This window comes from Synchiropus splendidus, chromosome 13 (assembly GCF_027744825.2).
Source record: "Synchiropus splendidus isolate RoL2022-P1 chromosome 13, RoL_Sspl_1.0, whole genome shotgun sequence".
In the NCBI taxonomy this organism is placed as follows: Eukaryota; Metazoa; Chordata; class Actinopteri; order Syngnathiformes; family Callionymidae; genus Synchiropus; species Synchiropus splendidus.
In genome coordinates, this window is record NC_071346.1 from 2,520,053 (window position 1) to 2,542,212 (window position 22,160).

Consider the following 22,160-nt stretch of genomic DNA (forward strand, 5'->3'; position numbering starts at 1 on the left):
AGCGGTATCGGCCCAAAAAATGACGAGTGGTTCACCCTTACATCATTAGTTTGGGGCTTACTATGAATGAGTTAGTGCTCTCCTCGGTCCACGCCACCGGAACATGGCCTCCCTGACGCGTTTTAAATTGCACATGCAATCTTTGTAAATGACACGCACGGCATAGCTCCGCCCCCTCCACAAACCTCTACACTGTGCAAACGGGGACCTTGGTAAATCGGCTCCAGGATGGCAATCAGGGCTAAGCAGAACAACCCGGGTCATGGAATCAAGTACCTGCAGATCTGTGCCAAGCTGCCACTAATCCCATTAAAAATGGGTCAGGGTGTACGCAGACCACCCTTAAATAGACTCGGAGGAATCCAGGGAGACGAGTGTAAAGTGTGAATGACGCACGTATAAGAGCGACCGAGCGCTGACGTTGGTAAAGTTTACTGGAGCAGAACCTCGCCACCGGATAAGTGACTTATATAACTCACTGAGCAGACCGGTAAAACCGAACCACGTCGGGTGTCGGCTCAGCCAAGTAAGTCAGTGGGAATCTATGTTAACAGCACAGAGGACAGAACCATCTTTTGAGTGGCAGTACAATGTACTTCATTATGATCCATGTGTTATCCGATTCCACATCCAGCTATAGGATGTGTGAAGCCGTTCACCGAATCAAAAGCAGCACTGAGGCGCGTGACTGAGCGCAAGTGCCGCCATAGTGGCGCAGAACCTGGTCAGTATCCTCTTGATAGAATTAGCTGTATGAAAAACGTCCTTGAGACAACAGGCCTCGGTGCCAGACTGTAGTCGGTCCGTGTGCTGATAGGATGAAGCGCAGTGACAACAACAACAGGCCACAGGAAGCTGTTTAAGAGTTTAAGTGAAGCACTGGACTCTGTGTGAGAGCCGCCATGGAGCTTCAGGGGAAGTAGCCAGGCGCTGCCATGTTTATTCATGTTTTACAGTCCACGGATATGTCACTCGGTCTCACCGTTGCTTCCAGGATTTTCTCAAACTCAGCCATGCTTGTGTCGCGGGGGCAGCAGCTGAGCTATAAATGGCTCAGACATCCTGCTCTCTGACGCGCTCGTCTGCCTTGGTTCACATCAACACATGCAGCTCTCCCGCTGCGCTGGTGAGAATAGTTGGATATTGGATGGAGCTCTGCTCTGGTATTGGCGGCGGCGTCCTCTTCCGCACCCCCATTGGGTCCACTGATCGCGGACACACTCTCACAGGCAGCGCTAATGCTACGAGCCGCCATCAGTTAGGGACCATCAACAAATTCTAAAGCCTCAAAGTATGAGTGAAAGTTCAATGAGGCCATGGAAAACAAGCGTTTTAGGAGAGAGAATTGTGAAAAGGTTTTTCATCACACAAGACAATAATGATTTGGAGAATAGAATCTGACTAAATGATCATTTCTTCACCTGATTTCTAATATTTCTTCAATAGCATCTAGGAAATGTGTCCAGACTGCTCCGTAGTTCAAGTCAACTGTTCAGAGACATGAGACACAGCAGCAGACGGCTCCATTTAACCCCTAAATAAAGCTGGCAGAGCAGCCTGTCAGACACCAGCGGCTTCTACCAGAGACCTGAAACATTGAGTTTCTCATCTCTAAACTGAGTTTACTGTTCTATTGAAACACCAACAAACCATGATGTTGGAGACAAACTCCACTCATGAGTTTCACCATCAAACAGTTTCAAGAGAGACTGTAGTGTCCAACACATGGAGGAGAAGGAGCATGTATTTATCGGGAGAATTCACCACCGAAACATTTATCGTGATCATTTTTTTGTCCATATCACCCATCTCTACCTTCCTCACATGCATCCTCAGAGAGTGGAGGTGACTGTCACGTTGTAACTTAATGTGTGTCAATACATAATATTAAAATGTGTTGATCGGGAAAACAATTGTAAATATTTCTGGTATAAATGCCAATAATAACGACTGTTACAACAGTCCGTACAACAGCCCTCTCATGTCAGTGGCTTCCTGATTCAAAGCTCTGCGCGGGGGACGCGCCCTTGTGGCATGAGCTCACTGTCGCTCGCCGGGTCTTCCTGGTGTGAACACTTTTCTCCGGCTAACAACATTACTGTAATGTTGTAATAACACTGATGAAAAGACAGTGATCTCACAGGGGAGCCTCATTAAATGCCATCTGTTTCCCTGTCTACCTCTTTAACCTTTTAATACCTCTCCCATATGTTTGCACTCTCTTGCTGGGATTATGCAGCAGAAGAAATAGGCCGGCGCTCCAGCATGAGTGAGCTTATGCTGGTAATTAAGGTCATTTAAACGATGATAGCACTTATCTTTTCATCACGCAGACGTGAAAGTGTGCGACAGAGTCACATATTTGGCATGGAGATGAAGGACGGGTTGACAGGACCGTCCGGTGTTATTCATAGAACACTCCAATCGTGGCAGGCCAGTTCCTGCGTGCCCAACTCCAAGTCAGCGGCTACAGATTGTCATTCACGTTTGCTTCAAGTTTAATGGTGTTGATGTTGTCTGTCTCCCTTGCCAGGACACTGATGCAGGGCTAAAGGTCCCATGCAGGCCTGTCTATTACCAGCAATCTGGCGATGCGAAACTCACACAGTAATATCACGATATAATCCGATATTATTGGTCGAAAACTATTTTGTTATATGCAGATAACAGCCATTATTTTCAGCTTATAATCACACAACACAGAAACATATAATATTATATGCAAGAAAACAAGTTTATTATTTTGAGCTCAGTCCAGAAAGGCCTTAAATTTCACTGTCCAACTGAGGACTGAACAGTTGTTATATCACAAACGCAGTTGCATGTCTAAGTATTTGTTTATTAGATGTTGATATAGTGCGCATAAAATATTGATACAATGTGGTGCAGTCAAGCATCATGATGTTTGAGTGCCTCAGTATTTGGGTTCTTATTTGGGGTCATTGGTGCCTCAGAAGTCTAGAAACACTGTGCTGCTTTTCCTTCATCTATATCTGTATGTATCCAACTATCTGTCTGTCTTGCGGTGAGGGTGATGCCATATTACACTTAAAACCATCATGCATAATCTTTTGTTGAGTTTTTATTACTGACTGTTTTTGTGACTCATTTCAAACTTCAACCTTTTTCCATCACCCCATATTAAAGGAACAACAACAAATAACTAAAACTAACATTAAAATAATAAAAACTAATAAAAACTAAACTGAAACTAAGCATTTTTCAATAACTGAAACTCATAAAAACGAGCCAACCCACTCTAAAAACGACTTAAGACTAACTGAATTTGGACCATAAAAATAAATAAACCATATTAAAAGGAGACCTAATGAAAGATCCCACACTATTCTAACCCTGGTGGGAAGAGGAGCACCATGGCAGCACTGCTGTGACTGATGGAGAGTCTCAGCGCATCAGCACAGATCTATAGCATATAGAGATAATGCGACTGAATCCATGTCATCTCCTCACATTGGCAGATTTAATGTCTTCAAATCGTCCAACCGGTTGAAAAACTCTGGTCGACACCAGAATAGTTTGAGCTTTGAGCAAGTCCCACCGTTCCGTAGTTTCAGCTGCTGCCCAGCAGCCCTATTTCCCCTCATAAAATGATGTTTTGTTTGGGACTAATGGACAATTTTGGTTCATATTTTGCCCCACTTTACAGCCAGTGAGGTCATAAAACATCTAAATACTGAGGGATGTGCTGCCTCCTCTTTCCCCCACCGTCAACCAATCACAGTGAAGGGGGCGTAAACAATTTCTCACACATTTATATTATCACATTTTATTGAAAGAAACTCTGATACGTTTGTGTTCCGCTGGGATCAATTGAAACCCCCGATCAGGAGCACAGTGTGGGCGTGTGTTGCACGTGCTGGTCACATGCCCACACCAGGCATCTGACCCTCCCTTTCCCTCCTCTTCCTGTTATCCTGCTTCCCATCCCCCTTTCCCCGGTAAGCTGACACAGCGCCTTTAAACATTAGCAGCTTTCTTTCTAATAGGATCTGCCGGACTTAAATTGTCATCTGATAAAACTAAGAAGCTTGATATCTATGCTGCACCCTCTTAACCAATTTGTACTCAATTAGGATAATGGAGAAACAAGCAAAGAGGGACAGCTTTAATATATTTTAATGTGATAAAATGATTATCATTTTCCCTTGCCAATGACTGGCGCAGCATTAGCTGCTTTAGATATTTGAATGACTTCACCATCTGTGGTTAACAGTCAGTCCTGGTCGGTTCATGCACCGCAGTTATGCTCATTCAAGCTCTTAAATATGAATGTTCTGAGCCAATAAATGGATGTATAGATGGGTGTTTCAAGTGCGACTGTAATTTTAAGAATTATAGGAACAGAAGTATAGAAACAGAGGTTTGCTGCAAGTGATGATGAGTTCATGAACATTTTCTTTAAACCAGAAAGGCACTCAGAGAGCACAAACCTGCTGCAATATGGAGTCCTTCAAAGTATTAAAACTGTATTCCCTGACTGGGAATCGAACCCACGAGTGACGGTGGGGACAGCGCTGAACTGGCCATGAAAGGGTGTACAGTATACGTTCAGTCGCTCCAGACTTTTTTATTGATTGTTGCAACCAAAAACGCCAGACTTTGCGGCAGATTAAGAAAAATTGCTGTGACAGTTGTGATCATTATGGTTCAGGATCAACATGACGGCAAATAAGGACCTTTATAAGCAGATAAGCTTGTAAAAAGCTACTGTTTTTGCTTGAGGCTGCAAAGAACAATCCACCAAATAAATAAATGTACATGCAAAATTAAAAAAAGATGATAAAATAAGTCCATCTTTTTCATGATGATGTTCTGTGAGTAGTTTCTGAACTGACAGCGTTGTTTCATTCCGGAGCTCCTCACAAAGGCGGAGCCTGACAGAGGTTTTGGATGGGCAGAGTCTGAGAGGTAAAGGTGTGTGTGAGTTGCTCAGCGACTCATTCAAACAGCAGCTGCTGATCTGGACGTAGAGGCTCCGAGATGGATCTGGCGGTCGGCCATGTTTGTTTACATCCGCCCTGTATAGTATTCGGCTGACGCTGCAGTTAGTTCCGCTTTTTACTTCCGTCTATTCTACATTTCCATCATGGGAATGTGGACATTTATAAATGGATTCCGAGTCCTTCATGTCCGAATCATTTGTGAGCAAATGTGAGTGTATGATGCCGCGAGGAGGGCGGGAAGTAGTCAGTGGTGGGATTGTCTGGAAAGCTTCCATGGATTGACGGCTAAAAAATGATCTGGATCACTCCCAAAACTGAATCATTTTTTTCCTTCCCCCATTTCACTTCAATGCCTCCATAACTTCTCAAGTGTTTTTGAGCGCAGACAAACCAACTCTGTTGAAAGCACGAGCTCTACTACGACTCTCACCCTGAAGAGCAGGATGGATGAAATCCAGGGGAACATCAAGAGACAGATGTCAACGGGAGGATAATCCGGCCTTTGCCACGGACTTATTTTGCTCAGTATGGCAAATTACTTTTACCATGAACTTGCTTCTGGGCGGGCGTGATCTTGTTACTCTTGATGCAGTGCTAATTGGTGACAGGCAATATTAATGGGCTTTGCTGTCGCTCCTTTCTGGGAAAACATCCTCGACAACCACGAAAAGGTGTTCAGTCAAAGCCACTTAACCGTCCTCCGTTCTGTCCATGCAGAGCTGCGGGAATGCAGCCCAGTGTAGACAGATGGTTTTAAACTTGTTAGCTTTTAAGGTCTTATCTGCTTACAATGGATTCACTCGTGCAGAGAAGTGTGAGGTTTCTGCTTTCAGGGAAAATGACTGACCTAGATTGCTTTGGTTGGAGGACGAAGATCATGTCACACGACGGACAAACTGGCCTCCGCTGCAGAGGGTTTGACTTCAAACTCTTGCTTCCGTGATTGACATCATTCTCCGGAGATAAGCGTGATGTAACGCGCTTCCTTGCCTGGGATCCATTTGACCTGGAAGTGCAGGGTCATTAAAGTCTTACGGTCCGGATTGGTTCACGACTGGAGTATTGCTCCTGCCGTGTTTGTTTTTCTCCTCCTAATCTGCTTGACAGCCATTTACTGCCTGGTTTGATGCCTGTTTAATCTTGTCATCAGGTGCCATGTGTCGCTGAGCGAGCACGAACCTCCACCCAGAATGGCGTTTCAGGATCTTTAATCGCGGCCTGTTCCTCCGCTGGTTTGGTCCTGAATGTTCTGTCGAGGAGGAGCCTTTGATGGAATCTTCTCTCTGAAATGATGTGATCATCCGTCAGGAAGACACTTTGTCGACTTCAGCTGTTGAGTTCACACACACGGATGAGTCCATAAGGACCACATTTTCACTGAAAGGTGCTTAGCCTCTCCAAGCCCCAGACAGGAACTCTGACTCCTTGATCTGCTCTTGTCCTGCAGGAGCTAGTTCCTGCAGGATGCCTGAGCCAAGGCTGGCTGTTAACCCTTCAGGTGCCAGAGTTATTCCAATGAAATATTCAACTTTGGTATTTCAAAAGGCTGAAACTTGAAAACTGTTAGATGAAACACTCAGAGTAGAAGAGATGAATCCAGGTGGGAGTCATTCACTCATCTAATGGGCAGTGATGTCATCAGGCGGTGGCCATTGTGAAGTACATAACAGATGTTTATCTGATCCACTGGAGATACTCTTCCTCATCTCTGAAGCAACAGCGACAGTGACAGTGGCAGCGCATCATCATTTACAGCAAGGCTCCTCCATTTGCAGGGATTTTTCTCCCACACTCTGAACCACGTCTGCTGCTCGAGCTGCGTCGCCTTCTGTCCTACTGTGTGAGTGACCATCTTCATCAGTGGATGAACATTCCTCTCCAGAATCGGAGTCAGTCAAATTCACTGCTCTGTTACGTAGCTCTGGTTTCCTCCACCAGGGGGCGGATTTCAACCTCGACTACATCAGGCTTCATGTTTGCTGCAGGGTGTCCCAACAGTTATTAATAATGATGACGGACTGCTTCATGTTGACACCTCAAAAACACCACACCACCTTTGAAAATGTGCACATCTGCTTAGGTGTAAAAAAAGTAACACTTTTAACTGCATAAATAAGAGTGGAACATGGAAAAAATATTGAAATAATTAGACAAACAAAGTGTTGACATGGGTTGTTATGCTTTGTTCAGTCATTTTGGCCTGGAATGGAGCCGATACCGATAACATCCCTATTTTTTATGAGGTTATGTTTTGTTGATTTCTTAAAGGAAAAGAGCCCAATATACATTTCAGTCGAACACAATTTTCAAAAGACATTTCAGTTCTGGCACACAGTGTCAAACTAAAGATGTCGAGTTGTGCATTTGCAATGAAACATACTAAAAACCAACGGGTTTCCTGAAAGAAAAATGCCCTTTTTTGCGAGACACAAAACAGTTGGAGTGTGTATCCATTCAAGTTAAAAGTCCATCTCTGTGTCTTTTCTGGTCTGCATTGTCTGTAATGAAGGGATTAGTGGAAAGCCCTCAGCACCGGCCTTTATCTTTCAAACAATAGATTTGTGAAAGAAAGTTTTGTCAAGGCTTCATTAGCAATGACCTCCCTCTGTGGTCTGAATGCAGGACACATTTGGAGCAATTACTTGGCCAGAAAACAACTGTCAGTCATTCTTAAAGAGGAAGGATCCCAATTAATAAACCTCGCCAGGCGTTCTGCGTTGGCCAGCAGTTTGCCTGCAACTTTGGTGTCCCGTTTGGTGAAGGAGGAGTTGTGCCTGAAGAAAGCGCTTCCACCGGTCGCTCACTCGTGGGCAGGGGATTTTAAAGACTTAGCGAGGAGTAACAAGTGGCTCCTGAGGATTCCGTGCCAGTCCTTCACTTGGCTTTCAATGAGAGCGGTGGATACCGTGGAGTGAGGGACCTGTTTGCCGGTAACTTGACTCTCATTTTTGATATGAACCGGACCAGCTGTTGAAGATAAGAAGTGCTTCATGATGTTATAGCTGCTCATGGTCAACCATTGTGATGGTCCATCATTCATGCACTCTGCTGTTGGTCGTCTAACTTTTGTTTTTCAATCGCAGAGAAACATGTTCGCTGCTCCTCTGAAGGAACTCTTCACGGCTCTGGGGTGAACATCCACACTTCAGTGTGTCACCTGCTCTTCCGCCTAGGACATATCGGAAGGCTGAAACGACCACGCGGCTCGGATGCATTTATCAATGGATACTCTGGGAATAGTGGACGACAACTGCCTGGAGAACTATGACATTGCCAAAGGTGCCGGGTCAAGCAACGGAGGCAGGGTCCACAGCATCGATGTCATACTTGGATTCACAAAAGACCAGGACCCTTTGCTCCATTCGGTGGGCGACGAGCAGCGAGACAAACCAAACCACGAGGACCCGCAGCAGGAGAAGAAGAACTTGTCTTCAGATCCGTACGGCCACCTCCAAGATCTGGCCGATGGCTCCCAGCACTCCTCCTATCACGGTAGGTGGTAGATCCGAGTGGTTTTCTTGCATCGCTCCACTCACAGAAGCGATTCTCTTCAACTGTCCAGTTAATAACTGCAATTGCAGACACAACCTTGTCAAAAGGACACATGGAAGTTGGCTGAACATATCATGTGATCACTCACTTAACATCCGATCCGACCCGCGGCCAGCGAGCGCCTTTGCTGAGCACAGCTGCTCAGCCTCACTGTGGCCATTTAAACGCAATGTCAATATAAAGCACACGCGAAGGACGCTCTGGGCGTCAACAACAAGGTCTTCTGAAGAACAGCAAAATGAGCATCGTGTGTTTGAGTATGAGGAAGTGGGAAGCCCGCACACCTTCATCTAGGGCTGTTCATTTTGAGCATATTGAGCCGCTTTGTTCACATCATCCCAGGTGTCACTCCTCCACTGAGTCGCCCCGATATTCCCCATCATTCCTCATCCCTCCTGGTCAAATCAAACTGCTGGGACGGATGAGCTTTTCCGCTCACATATGGCTGGTTTGCCCTTCTCTCTGAACACATAATCTGGACAATGAACGTTTACTTGGCTTGACTGCAGGACGACTTAAGTCTCTTGTTAGATTAGAGGAGGCGGAGACTTGCAGGTTTAACTGGTAGCATCTGTTACTGGGGGATTACTGCAAGAATTCAGTGAAAGAGTTAATGCCATTTTGCCTCATGGACCCCCTGACGTTCACAAGCATCAGCTCTTTACAGGGCGTCAGTCATTAAGCTGACGTGAGCCTCAATTTAAGAGATTTCACTCGGCATCACGGGACTCGGCGCATGTAAGTTGCAGACGTCGCAACACGTCCTGTCATTTACTCGTAAAATATGTTAGCGCCGTTGCGTTGACATTTCACTGCGTAATATGTCAAATGACATTCGTTTCACCAACTTAACTTTACTTACTTTTTGGATTTTATTTTCGACTTGGACTTGGTCACAGGTTGAAACAATCCTTGTCATAGATATGATTGGGTGAAGAAGTTTGCTTGAAAAAGTTTGCCTTTAGTTGGACAGGCCCAAACTCAAAACTCAAACTTTGGTTTAAAGCTTCAGTTGGACATCTTCATCTTCTGCTATGACGTGACGTCCTCAAGCAATGTTTTCACAGTGTACATTGTACACATTGTAACTCAGACTCGCTCCCCCTTTCAGGGTCCGACCTTTTCTCCAGCGACAAATGCACTGACGACATGAGCGACATGCAGAAGGAGCTGAACGCCGAGGACTCGCCGGACATGGGCAAAGACGAAGACCATGCCAAGAAGAAGCACAGAAGAAACCGCACCACCTTCACGACCTTCCAGCTCCATGAGTTGGAGAGGGCCTTCGAGAAATCTCACTATCCAGACGTGTACAGCCGAGAGGAACTGGCCATGAAGGTCAACCTGCCTGAAGTTCGAGTTCAGGTGGGACACCTTGATGCTGCTCTCAGCAAAACAGTTCGTACATTGGCTCCCTGCTGTTTGTGAGAGGGTTTTCAGTCAGCTTTTCCAAAGTGGCTCTCAGTGGTGCCATAGAAAAGTGAGAGGACCATTGAAACACGACACACTTGGTTGTAGCATCAGAATATGTTTGAATGACACCAATGTTATCTAGTGCTGATCCTTGATCGATTTATCCTCTTTAAACCAAGATCATTTTCACAGTCACTGGTCCTAATGTACGTTCAATACACGTTCCCATCCCTGCTGTTCAACCTTTTGATTGATTTACAGAAGATAGTTCTGGCTTCTCCTCTCTCCTTTCACTTACGGTTCTGATCTTTGACTAGAAACTGGCACGGTTTACTCATGTTCCTCTGTTCAGGAACGATCATGAGCTTCGCGGCAGTCATCTCAGTGTTTGGCTAGTGCTGCTATTCCAATCCCATTCAACTGTTTCCTTCCGCCAGGTGTGGTTCCAAAACCGACGGGCCAAATGGAGACGCCAAGAGAAGATGGACAACAGTGCCATGAAGATGCATGACTCTCCAATGCTCTCCTTCAATCGCCCGCCGCTGACCCCCAACATGGGGCCGGTGGCCAACCCGATGCCTTTAGATCCCTGGCTCACCTCCCCAATATCCAGTGCCACCACCATGCACTCCATCTCCGGCTTCATGGGCTCGCCACAGGGGCTTCAGCCGGCATATCCGAGCCACGGATACCTCAACACGCCGCCGGGCATGACTCAAGCCATGCAGCCCATGGGCCCGCCTCCTTACCAGTGCAACTACACCGACAAGTACCCGATGGAGGACGACCGGAGCTCCAGCATCGCAGCACTGAGGATGAAAGCCAAAGAGCACATTCAGTCCATGGACAAGACATGGCAGCACATGTGATCAGAGGAGGCTCCCTGGGGGACTGAATGTTTACGCGATCCATGACACAAAGCAATGTAATAGGACAGTACCAACCGTGGTGTTTAAATGGAACTGGAGTTATTGAAGAAATCCTTTGTGTGGACCAGATGATTTGTGTTTCTGACACTTTTTTAAACTTTGGAAATGAGCCCCGTTTCTTTTTTTTACATGTGTCCCGCGAACCTTACGATCCTAAATCCTTCGGTTTCCCTGGCACTTTTGAAATAGTCTGTTGAATATCAGTGATCAAAGCTGTCTGTGATCCAAGTCTGTTATTGTACGTCCTGGTTAGTTTCGGTTAGAACCGCACCACCCGCCTGAGACGGACCGAATCTGAGGCAGAAAGGTTTTCGTTTCCAGCAGGAGAGTGTGTGTGCCTGAGAGGACACTGGAGGGAAGATCGCTTCTCCGAACGACTGAGGCTGTGGTCACTGTTCTTGGAGCTCTCACCCCCTGTAAAACGTCTTTTTGTTTGGTGAATTAGTGAAGCCTTACTTCATGATTTATTCATCCTTCTAATCTGGTCCAGGTCCTCAACTTAGGCGACATGTATTTGTGTATCGACTGCACGGTTTATTTTTAGCTGAATATAAGTGATTTCACCACACGGTTGGAGCGATAGCGGAGCTTTTCTATTTATTTTGTGCGGAAAAATGGGGCTTCACTTGGCCTTTTCCTTTTGTATGTCTCGGCCATTGTCTGAACAGTTCATCAATGCTCATCCTTTTTCAGATGTCCATAACTGTGTGAAGGATTATATATATATATATATATATATATATATATATATATACATATATATATCATGAGGTATCTTTGAACGCAACACTGTGGTCTGATGACACTGGATCTGCTTGTGAATGTTTTGTGGTGGTGGCTTATTTCTATTTGATCCATGTGTTTGCCTGGATCTGCCGAAATAAAACAGGAAACTACTAATGCGTCCATCGTGATTGTTGTGATGACACTATTGGGTTACGAGGTCTCATCTATGACGTGTTATTATTACATTATTACATTATTTCTAAGGTCCAATGGAGGACCTTATGAATGTCCATAGTCACGTATGACAACTTCTTCAAAGTATTAAAAGAGTACTAAAAGCGTGTAATGCTTTATAAGCACAAGTTACCATCGATTATTGCGAACATTCAAAACATGTTCTATGAAGCCCTATAAATGCATTATGATGCTTTATGAATGTACAACGAATTATAGACGAGGGTTTCAACTGAAGTTGTTGGTCTGACGTTGATGTTTCAGGTGAAAGTGTTTTGACTGCATCTATGGTTTGTGGAGCAGCTCTGCTTGGCTCAGCATCATCTTGTCTGGAGGTACGTGACAAGAAGGATGGTCTCACGTATGATCTCCCTCCGGCTCTAATTGAAAAGACAGGCGTCATCGGTGACACTTAAACAGGGCTTCTAAACTCTAAACCCAGAAACAGGTCGGGCGTCCTCCTTGATCTCTGACTGCTCTTCAAAAATGTGTCAGTGAAGTGGAGACCTGGTGAAGAGGAGCGTTGGTTGGATGTAAGAAGGTGTCTGTCTGCAGGACCGAAACAGTAACTGGTCGTGGCCAGAAAACCTCCGTGGTGAATAATCAGGGACCATTTTTAACCACGCAAATCTGTCTTTCCCCACCAGCTGCTGGGTGCTTCTTCTTATTTGGCGTGTTCTCCTTTCTCACGAAGAGAAGCAGGAGCTTTTAAAGCCGAATGTGAGTAATTACATAGATCATAGGGAGAAAAAACGGAGGTTGTCCTTTGTTATATGCGAGTGCCAAGGTTTCCAGCTCGCATGTCGGAGATGTTCCGGTCACACAAGTCCTGGACCTTGTTTTTCTTCTCACACATGCGGCACAACTTGACTTAGTGCTGTTAATGAGCGGCCGCGTACAATAGGCCACGTAAGCTGTGACAGAAGCAGCCGGCCCTGATGGAGGCCTGTTGTGTTCGGCCATGCCTGTGGATATTTGCCAGGCTGTTAGGCAGATGAGAGTCCACTCCATCAGGCCCAAGCAGGGGTGTGGGGAGGCCCCGCCTGTTGGCTGACGGGGGCCATGAGGGCTGCGCCTCTAATTGCCCTTGTGTTGTTTAGCTGCTGTCGCAGGGTTTGAGCAGACTCTGCTGATCCCAATCGACATGTATTGATCATTTAAAACCCACTGACTGACCAGTTCTGCCTCCAACAAAGTCCATCTTTTCGCGTCACCACGGACCAGTTTTGATATTTGTGTTGGTCCATGTGACCAGTTTTTTTCCAAGTTAAAGCGGCCCCCATTAAATCAATAAGAATATGTCATTTCAAATATTTTCAGTTCAGCTGTGTTATAAAATGAAGCCACATTACAAGTGGTTAAGGAGAGAAAATAAATTCTGTCATGAAAAAAATAACTGAATTAAAGATGTTTATCATTATTAATAATGAATTATGAAATTCTGTAGACATAAGCCTCCAATTGTTTTGTGATGACATCACACCGTATCATGTGGTGCACTGCTCCCTGGGAAAGAAAGTTGATATGTCATTAGTCAGCATTATTTGCACTGATATTATTGGTAATAATTTTTTTTTTTTTTAATCAAGATGGAACCATAAACTACCCAATCAGCTTCTTTTTTGTGTCTTCCCTTCCTTGGCCTTCAAAGAGCAGAGTGGTGTTCTGTCCCGCTGGGTCTGCCCCATGTTCTCCTCCCAGGAGGACGATCTTCCAAAGGAAAGTGTCATGTCCGTGTTGTGTTGTGCCAGATGGTTGCTTCGCGTCTCCTGGTAAAGTTCTCCCTCCTGTGTAGTATTCTCATGTTTGTTGGTATTATTGGATTGTGCGTGCGGCTAGGTTTTCTGCCACTTTCTTAGTTTGTTCTTTTGCTGTGATTCCCGGGTGAGTGTTTGTGTACTCACATTTTGCTTTCTATGGTTTTTCTTCCTCGTGCGTGCGCGTCCGTCCGTCGAAGCCTTTTCTGTTCTTTGGGCCTCGTGTGTTTTACTGAGTGCGTTTTTGTTCTACCTGTTTTCAGGCTTGACTTTGAAACGCCTGTTTTCAGGTTGCTCCCCCTGTTCCTGCGTGTTTCTCTACACGCTCCGGGTTTTAACGACAGCGTCCTTGTTTTCTTCCATTTTTTTTGCGTTTTCGAGTTTTGTTTGTTTATTAAATGGTTATTAAACGCACTTGGGTCTGGTCCCCTGAGCCATCATGACAGAAAGCAGACCAACTTCACTGAGTCTCCCGAGGATGACACGACCTCTGAAGGTCAGTGGGACCTGGAGTTGTGTTTCAGTTTTAATGACGCACAACTAAACGCCAAACGTTACGGAACACAGATCTTGGCCCGAACAAGTGGGAGGGCTAAGTTTAGTCCCGGCGCACCTTTGTCACAAAGGCTTACCGCGGAAACACTCAGCCAACGTTAGGATGCAGAGAGAACTAGAAATGAATTACTCACGTAATGATGTTATTTGCTTGGCCAAGCGTGACCCTCGCTGGGGCCCGGGCTCTAGTTAACAGGCTGACCAGGGAGACGTGGTCCACGGTGGAAATAATAAGGGAAGGAAGCGGAATTAATTGAGTTTGATTAAGAACACTTTTCAAAGAGACACCATTTTGGCCCCTCTTGACATAATTGGGGACCACTCTGGGGGTGGAGGGGGGGCGTGGTGCTCACTTTAAAAAAGAAATTATATGAATTAAAATTAGATTGTTTCACCTGAGTAGCGGACAAACGCATTAAACACCACAATCTTCAATACATTATTAGTACTTAAAATAATGTGAAATAAAATGCAAAAAACGCTCAAAGAAGTACAGTTTAATTATTTTGTCAACGCAATATGTGTAACATTAGATTCACAATATAACATTTAAGCAGTTTATACAAATTGTAATGATACATTTCATAGTTGAGAAAAATTTTGTTCAAATATTTGCTCGAGTTGTGTTTGCCATACTTCCTGATTTATAGGGTCATCTGTTGGTAAAACGTGTCTTAAAGATGGCAAATCTTTCTGCAGCACAAAACAGGCATGATGCAGAAAATCCCTCCAAACGGTCAACACTTGTGGACGTAGTATCCAGTCACGTATCCGATGATGTAGATGGAGACCAGAGCTGCCAAACATCCTGCGGTCTTCACAAAAATGCCGGTGCTGCCGACGCACACTCGGCGGTGGATCCTGGAGGTCAGACGAAGCGTGACATCGCATCAGTGGTGTGAGGAAGAACCGTGATGTTTTGACCAATGAAACAATATGTGGAGCATATGTTGAAGCTGCTCTCACAACCCACGGGCCTCAGTTTTGACGGTCAGAAAGACACTTCTTGTCTGCTAGCGCACCCCTGTGGGCAAAACTGGCAAATCCCATTGGCCTACATTAAAAAAAAATCAAAATTACAAGTGAAAATATAAGGCTATATGGGTACATTAGTTTTAAAGCCATTAACACTGTACATTTTTTCAGGTTTTATAACATTCATTAGTTCGTTGTTTTTTTTTATTATTGCCTTAAAAACATTTTCAAGTTGCTATTCATTTTATGTAAATACAAAACATGTCCCCTACTTATCATATCCCATCATATACATGACCACACATTTACACTACTTATTATTCAGCACTCTTATATTAAAGCAATTTTCTGTGAGTCATCGTGTAACTGTTGTGTATCAAATTTCTTCATGCAATTGAATTGAATTTCTTTCTGAATTTAATGAAGAGTATATACTCTGGTAGTGTATTTACTGAAAAGTATTCACTTAGTGTTGATTCATATTTGTCTAAAAATCATCATTGTTATTGTCGACTCAACATTACTATACATTTCCTGAAAATAGTTGAACGCACAAAACAAGAATGTCAGCATCATTTTGCCGATATATATGTTGCTTATTTAGTAGCCACTTCACGAGCTGGTCTCACCTCTGCATCGTGGACTCTGAAGGCTCCACTTCTATTTTGACGTTGTCATCATTCCAGCGATCGTAGTGCACGCTGTTGGGTCGGTGCGGCTCCATTTAGACCGTCGCGCTCAGCCTAGACACACGCGCCAGCAAAGGAGTCAGAGTCAACATGCGGATAGCTCTTCATGCTCACCTCACCTGGATCCGAGTGACACGTTTAGAAAGGGTCCAGAGCTAATCTGAGCGCCTCTGGTCATAGTTCAGTCATAGTTTCCCTCCAGGGTCACAGGCTCATAAATGATTCTCCCGTCTACCTGCGTGATACGACGTCTTCAGATCACGCCTCTGTTTAGTGCTAATCGAGAACAGATGAGTTGAGATTAAACTGGGTTAATGTTGATAAACAGTCATGAGTAATGTGGCAGGCTACGACCCGGGGTCAAGGGGAGGGGCTTCTGTCCTCAGTCAGGCCTACCACATGAGGGGTCACAAGGGTCGGGGGTTTGGCAGCAGACATGTTTACTCTCATATAAACCTCTTTAATATCCACTGATCTCTGTAGCTGCTCAGAAAAGAGTATAGCTGGGAACAAGTATGGGACCAATCAACGCCTCCCAAAAGCTCCAAGTCAATATTGACTGTGGTAATTGTTTACTGTTTACGTGTGTGTGTTGTGTGAGACAACAGGAAGTTCAAAGTTCCAACCCTGTTGACAAGCTGTGCAGCTGCTCTGCTGTTTGAACGTGACTATAATCCGGAGCTCAGAAGAGTAATGGTGCGTCGGTTATCTCCCGAGTCTGAGCTTGGCAGAGACGATGACCTTTGTATCCGAGCGGGGCGCAGGCGAAGCAGAAAGCTTGTTAAAACGCCCAACGACTCATCATGATTTAAACTGAAATTTGATTCCTGTTGACTGATATTGAGCTGGGTTTGGTCATGTTTTCTTTTCTCACCTCGTGGCTGCCGTCGTTCTCCTTCCTGCCCGGATGGTTCATCCTGGACACAAATCCGCTCAATAGTTTTCTTCAAGGTGAGAACCTCTCATGTTACGCGACCTCAAAATAGAATCCACCCGTGAATCTGCTTTTATTTGCTCAGCGAAACGGAGTGCTGTACCACATTTCAGCAGTCACCCGGGTCCCTCATGTTTGAGAGGTCAAAGGTCATGAACAATTGTATCTCAGGCATTGAGTCGTGTTGAAATATGGACGCATGTTTCTCCTGTACACAGTTTTATTTAACTGCAGTCTACTTCCTGTTTCAGTCTGTTTTGATGGCTCTGTTCTGACCCACAGGTCTGGTGGGAGCGTGCGGGATCTCTGTGCTCTGCTCTCTGATGAGAGTCCATTTGTTCCTCCAGAAAGAAAGGTTTGGATTTGACGATGGATCCTCGACATCGTGGCAGAATATTGACTTCATTCAGTAGAAAATATCGACGTTGGGTTAAATTTCCAGAGTGACCTCTCGATGTCGAGCGAACAAATGACACAGTGATGACTAAACTGGTGACGCTTACTTTCCCCCTGGTTCTGTTGATTCTTGCTGGTTCTCTGGTGGGCCCCACCCCACCTGCACTCTCTTCTTCGCCTTCCTTCATCTCTGTCCAAGTTTTTTGAAGAACACTTTGCTTACTTTTGACTCATTTATCACAGTCACCACTTCAGGAAGAATCATTCAGTCATAATGAAGGGTAACTTGGCTCATCTCGTGCCTGACGCCTGCAGTGACAAAGATGAATCGAGTCCGAAGTCACCTGGTCTTCAGCGGAGGATGGCGAGGGGCCTGACCGGGACTCTCCACTTCGCTCTCGTGACTGGGATCCTGGCTGTCGTGGGTTCCCGCGTGGCCTCTCTGGTGGTGTTAGAGTTCTGTCTTCGGGGAGTCTCCGGGTGGATTTCAAGTGGCCCGGTAAGTGGTGAGAAACCAATTCAGTTTTTCAGATTCAGATGTTTCCCCTTCCTTCTGCTCCGCAGGAGTCCCTCCCTTTCCTCCAAAAGCTGCTCATTCAGAGCCAGTTCTCTCTGGGATGCGCGCTCAGCTGCAGCCTTCACTTCCTCCACGACGGCGCCTCGCAGCGCTGGCTGTGCCTGGCTCTGGCGGCAGCGCTCGGCTGGTTCTTGGCCCGACAGGCCTCCAGTTTGCTCCGTCACGTCTTTGCTTTGTACAGACTTCACAGCTCCCAGCGCTACTGCGGGATCTGCATCGCTCTGCTCACGTCAGGACGCTTGGTGCTTCCTGCTCTCTGCAGAGCGATGGTTATCACCTTCTCCGTGGCAGTGCTCGCGTCTGTGTCCATCATCAACCGGCACTTCCTGTCCGCTACAGAGGCCCTCAGGTTCTGGACTCCACTGACCATTTGCTACACGCTGCTGGTGGTGTACATGCAGGGTAGGTGCTCATCCCTTTGGATCTGATGTTTTCACTCTGATGTTTCTGTCTGACACTGCTAAGCAGAGGAGGAGCACCGCCTGCCGGCCAGCCAGGCGGCGCTGAACGCGGTGGTCGTGCGTCTTGGCGGTTTGCTGGTCCTCATGCTGACAGTGGGACGCTGGGCGGACGTGATCCACATCGTCATCTGCTTCCTGGGCGAAGCCAGCTGCCTGATTCCAACTCTGGACCTGCTGGATGCGGCGGCCTGCCGGGTCAGTTGGATTTCCTGATCTACAAGTTCTCCTCTTCTGACTTGCTGTCCTGTTTCAGGAGGAGGACGACTATGAAGAACGTTTAAAAGTCCAACGTCAGAGAAGACGAACAGAGCGAGAGCATCAGTCCTGATCCCAACGTGGGTTCCATTAAACACTTGAAACTTGGTTCTGAGTCTCATCTTCAATGATCAACTGGAATCTGGAGGAAGTATTGGGACCTGTTGTTGCCTCAGGATTGTTAAACACTTTATCTGTCACAACCAGAGCGGTTGCTTCCTCATTGCATTCGCTTGTGCGTGCCTTCCAAAAGCACCGCCACTCCCGATTCACCAACGCTGCTTTTATGGCTGGTCACCTGAGTGTCACCTACATTCCGAGGATGTTTCCACTCAACGCTGAACAGAAACATTGAGGCGGAAGGAGAGTGACAATGCAGAGATTATTAAAGTCTTTATGAACTTAGATGAAGCGCTGAATTAGAAGAGTATTGTTTCTATGAACGATAAACGCCTGGGTGTGTTTGGAGGGAGGAAACCGGAGTGCCTCTTTATTGACAATTTATATTGCGCTTTGTGCTTTTTGACTTGGGCGGCCTCTACTGGACGGCTGTGTGAAGTGCACTCGAAGCAGAGCATTTTCTGATCCAGGGTCAGCTTTCATTCCGGAGCAATGTTTCGTGGTCGTCTCTGATTGGACCACACGTACAAGCACGCTGGCCAATGGCGTGCCGCCATCTGTTCACTGGGGCGACTCTAAAAAGTGCCACAGCCTCTTCCGTCAGCACAAGGTTTCCACGCAGCCTGCGAGTCTTCCGTCTGCGGCGCAAGATGAAACTTTTCTGCTTCATTTCGCTGGCTCTGGCGGCGCTTAGCGTCAATGCCAACATTTACTTTCGGGAGGAATTTTCGGACGGAGGTGAGTTCACTGCTGAACTCGTGAATTCAACTGTGCGTCGCCGGCTAACCGGCTCGCTGCTCTGGTTACTGACGTCCCGAACGAGTCGTTTCTGAAACTCTTGTTTACAATGCTGAACCTGTAAATGAGTACGCATTGCTAAAAGACCTCAGTGCCAAGTGAACTGGCGTCTGCTCAAACCAGGAACTCAACCAGAACAGACACGATCTGCTCACGATGTTGTTATCGAAGTTATGTTTCCATGTCGATTGAATATTCTGTTTTACTTGCCTTCTTAACGTTCATCTACCTCATCAATATTACTCATGAAATGATGTTGTTATCAGTGTTTGAACATCGTCTCTTTATCAATTGCAGATGAATGGAAAAGTCGATGGGTGGAGTCCAAACACAAGTCAGATTATGGAAAGTGGGAACTGTCTTCTGGAGCATTCTATGGAGACGTGGAGAAAAACAAAGGTATCTACACTCACATGTTGATGCCAGTCATGCCGTCCTTTGTTTTGCACTGATAAAAGGCATAGTAAACAGAACATAAGACCTGCCATGAGCCAATGAATGTCCATCTCATTCTGGGCTGAGATTATGAAGAGAGTGCAGACAGGGTGGAAGCTCTCTGCAGGACTGTTGTTGACACGGCCAGTGGGAAGACTGGAAGATAAAAGATGTTGTTTGAGCTGTTTGGAAGCATCTGTCATGAAAACTGGAAATTCTGGAAAGATCCATAACAAAGAACATGAGAACTGGTTGACTTGTAAATGAGGCTTGTCTCTTGGCACCTTTCTCCACAAGTTGGCTTATAAATTTAGTCCGCGAACGGTGCTGTGAAGTAAAACGTTAAACACACCTTTTATTTTAATATTTTCCTGCATTCATATTTGCTGTTTTTAAGGTCTGCAGACAAGTCAGGATGCTCGCTTCTACGCCACCTCCGCCCGTTTTGAGCCCTTCAGCAACGAGGGCAAGTCTCTGGTCATCCAGTTCTCAGTCAAGCACGAGCAGAAGATCGACTGCGGCGGTGGCTACGTGAAAGTCTTCCCCGCTGACCTGGATCAAACCGCCATGCACGGCGATTCCTCCTACTACATCATGTTCGGTGAGTTTGTAGATGAGTCATGTGTCATGGCGGTGCTAACTCACTGGTTTGCTTCGGTCCCTCAGGCCCTGATATTTGTGGCTACAGTACCAAGAAGGTTCACGTCATCTTCAACTACAAGGGCAAGAACCACCTCATCAAGAAGGAAATCAAATGCAAAGTAAGTCATGTTCTGTGGCCTGTTTGCTTCCGGCTTGTTGATTCTGAAAGTGAAACCGTTGATGTTTCCCTTCAGGACGACGAGCTGACCCACATGTACACCCTCATCCTAAACCCCGACCAGACCTACGAGGTCAAGATTGACAATGAAAAAGTCGAGTCCGGCACCATGGAGGAGGACTGGGACTTCCTGCCCCCGAAGAAGATTAAGGATCCTGAAGCCAAGAAGCCGGAGGACTGGGACGACCGGGCCCAGATTGATGATGCTGACGACACCAAGCCAGAGGTGACTGGCTGCCACGCCGGAGAGCAGCGCTTGTCCCTGGCTTCTCCTCCATGGTTTTAACGGTTTCCTTTTGATCAGGACTGGGACAAGCCCGAAAACATCCCGGACCCCGACGCTAAAATGCCAGACGATTGGGACGAAGACATGGATGGAGAGTGGGAGCCCCCGATGATCGTCAACCCAGAATACAAGGTACACTTTGTTCTCTTCATTCCTCCAGAAGATGAGGTGAACTTGAGTGTTAATGTGTGACCTCATCGCTGACGCAGGGAGAGTGGAAACCCAAACAGATCGACAATCCCAACTACAAAGGAGCCTGGGTTCACCCGGAGATCGACAATCCCGAGTACAGCCCCGACGCCAGCATCTACAAGTTCGACAACATCGGCGTCCTCGGCCTCGATCTGTGGCAGGTGAGGAAAGGACAAACCTGTTTGTGGCTGAGCTCATGCCAAAGCTAACGCCGTCTTCCAACCATTGCAGGTGAAATCCGGCACCATATTCGACAACTTCCTGATCACTGACAACGTGAAGGAGGCTGAGGATATCGCCAATGAGACATGGGGCGCGACAAAGGTACGGTCAGATCCACCTTGATCTTGGAGTTACACAGTATGAATTAAAGTAAATTCCTAAATGTTCAGTTGGTATTGAAAAGGTTTTTTCAATGGTACGTTTATGAACTTAACTCACAGGAACCTGAGAAGGAAATGAAGCGGGTGCAGGATGAGCAAAAACGCAAAGAGGAAGAGGAGAAACATAAAGAGGAAGCCCCGGAAGGCGATGATGATGAAGAGCAGGATGATGATGATGACGAAGAGGAGGATGGGGAGGAGGACGTGGACGAGGAGACTCTCTCAGAAACAGACGAGGAGGAGTCGAAGCACAAAGACGAGCTCTAAGAACTTTGTCCAGTTTGTTCCAGGGACATTGTGGCTGCTGTGCATCCTTTCCCTGAAAGCTCGGACACACTTCCCGACGTGGGAGCAAATGCAGTGAAGAGTTTCTGTTGCCTCCCAACAGAGTCGCTTATTCCTCATCAGGTTTTGTAAAAACAAATCTCCAGGACTCCGCTGTGATCTTTCATGTGCGTCATCACCGCTCGTTCAGGAAATAAAAAACAAGAAAGTGGAAGCCGATTAAAAATGATTGGGTTCACGGATGTAAAACCTTTCAAGTCTAGAGTGCACTGACGATGATTGTGCTGTTTCTTCTGTGTGTTGAGGAAAAAACTGAATTGTGTTGCACGTTAATCCAGAAAGTTTCTCGACTTTCACATCAAACAATTCTGAGCTGAGCTGCATCTGTTGTGTGGGAAACGCCCACCTTGGATTTTATTGGACA

The 22,160-nt window shown here is 46.1% G+C and overlaps 4 protein-coding genes across 5 annotated transcripts; 3 read left to right on the forward strand and 1 right to left on the reverse strand.

Moving 5' to 3' along the window:
- Positions 1-7,702: 7,702 nt before the first annotated feature.
- LOC128770117 (retinal homeobox protein Rx2-like) lies at positions 7,703-11,758 on the forward strand. The gene is made up of 4 exons (XM_053884391.1): positions 7,703-7,894; positions 8,048-8,456; positions 9,628-9,881; positions 10,367-11,758. The coding sequence occupies exons 2-4, from the start codon at positions 8,174-8,176 to the stop codon at positions 10,796-10,798; spliced, it is 969 nt and encodes a 322-aa protein (XP_053740366.1). The 5' UTR covers positions 7,703-7,894; positions 8,048-8,173; the 3' UTR covers positions 10,799-11,758.
- A 2,982-nt stretch (positions 11,759-14,740) lies between these two features.
- On the reverse strand, positions 14,741-16,787 carry smim1 (small integral membrane protein 1). Its single transcript, XM_053883662.1, has 3 exons — positions 16,669-16,787; positions 15,735-15,848; positions 14,741-14,991 (listed from the first exon to the last, which is right to left on the reverse strand). Exons 2-3 carry the CDS (start codon positions 15,827-15,829, stop codon positions 14,868-14,870), a joined length of 219 nt encoding a protein of 72 aa, XP_053739637.1. The 5' UTR covers positions 15,830-15,848; positions 16,669-16,787; the 3' UTR covers positions 14,741-14,867.
- tmem82 (transmembrane protein 82) lies at positions 16,472-18,497 on the forward strand. 2 transcript variants are annotated; one of them, XM_053883660.1, is made up of 6 exons: positions 16,472-16,745; positions 17,011-17,083; positions 17,440-17,623; positions 17,689-18,103; positions 18,167-18,357; positions 18,416-18,497. In XM_053883660.1, exons 1-6 carry the CDS (start codon positions 16,652-16,654, stop codon positions 18,488-18,490), a joined length of 1,032 nt encoding a protein of 343 aa, XP_053739635.1. In that variant the 5' UTR covers positions 16,472-16,651; the 3' UTR covers positions 18,491-18,497. The 2 variants fall into 2 exon arrangements, with proteins under 2 accessions (XP_053739635.1, XP_053739636.1); XM_053883661.1 differs by having other exon boundaries at positions 18,170-18,357.
- A 619-nt stretch (positions 18,498-19,116) lies between these two features.
- calr3b (calreticulin 3b) lies at positions 19,117-21,875 on the forward strand. The gene is made up of 9 exons (XM_053882997.1): positions 19,117-19,275; positions 19,633-19,734; positions 20,168-20,371; positions 20,437-20,531; positions 20,607-20,816; positions 20,895-21,008; positions 21,086-21,229; positions 21,300-21,392; positions 21,512-21,875. Exons 1-9 carry the CDS (start codon positions 19,188-19,190, stop codon positions 21,716-21,718), a joined length of 1,257 nt encoding a protein of 418 aa, XP_053738972.1. The 5' UTR covers positions 19,117-19,187; the 3' UTR covers positions 21,719-21,875.
- Positions 21,876-22,160: the final 285 nt, after the last annotated feature.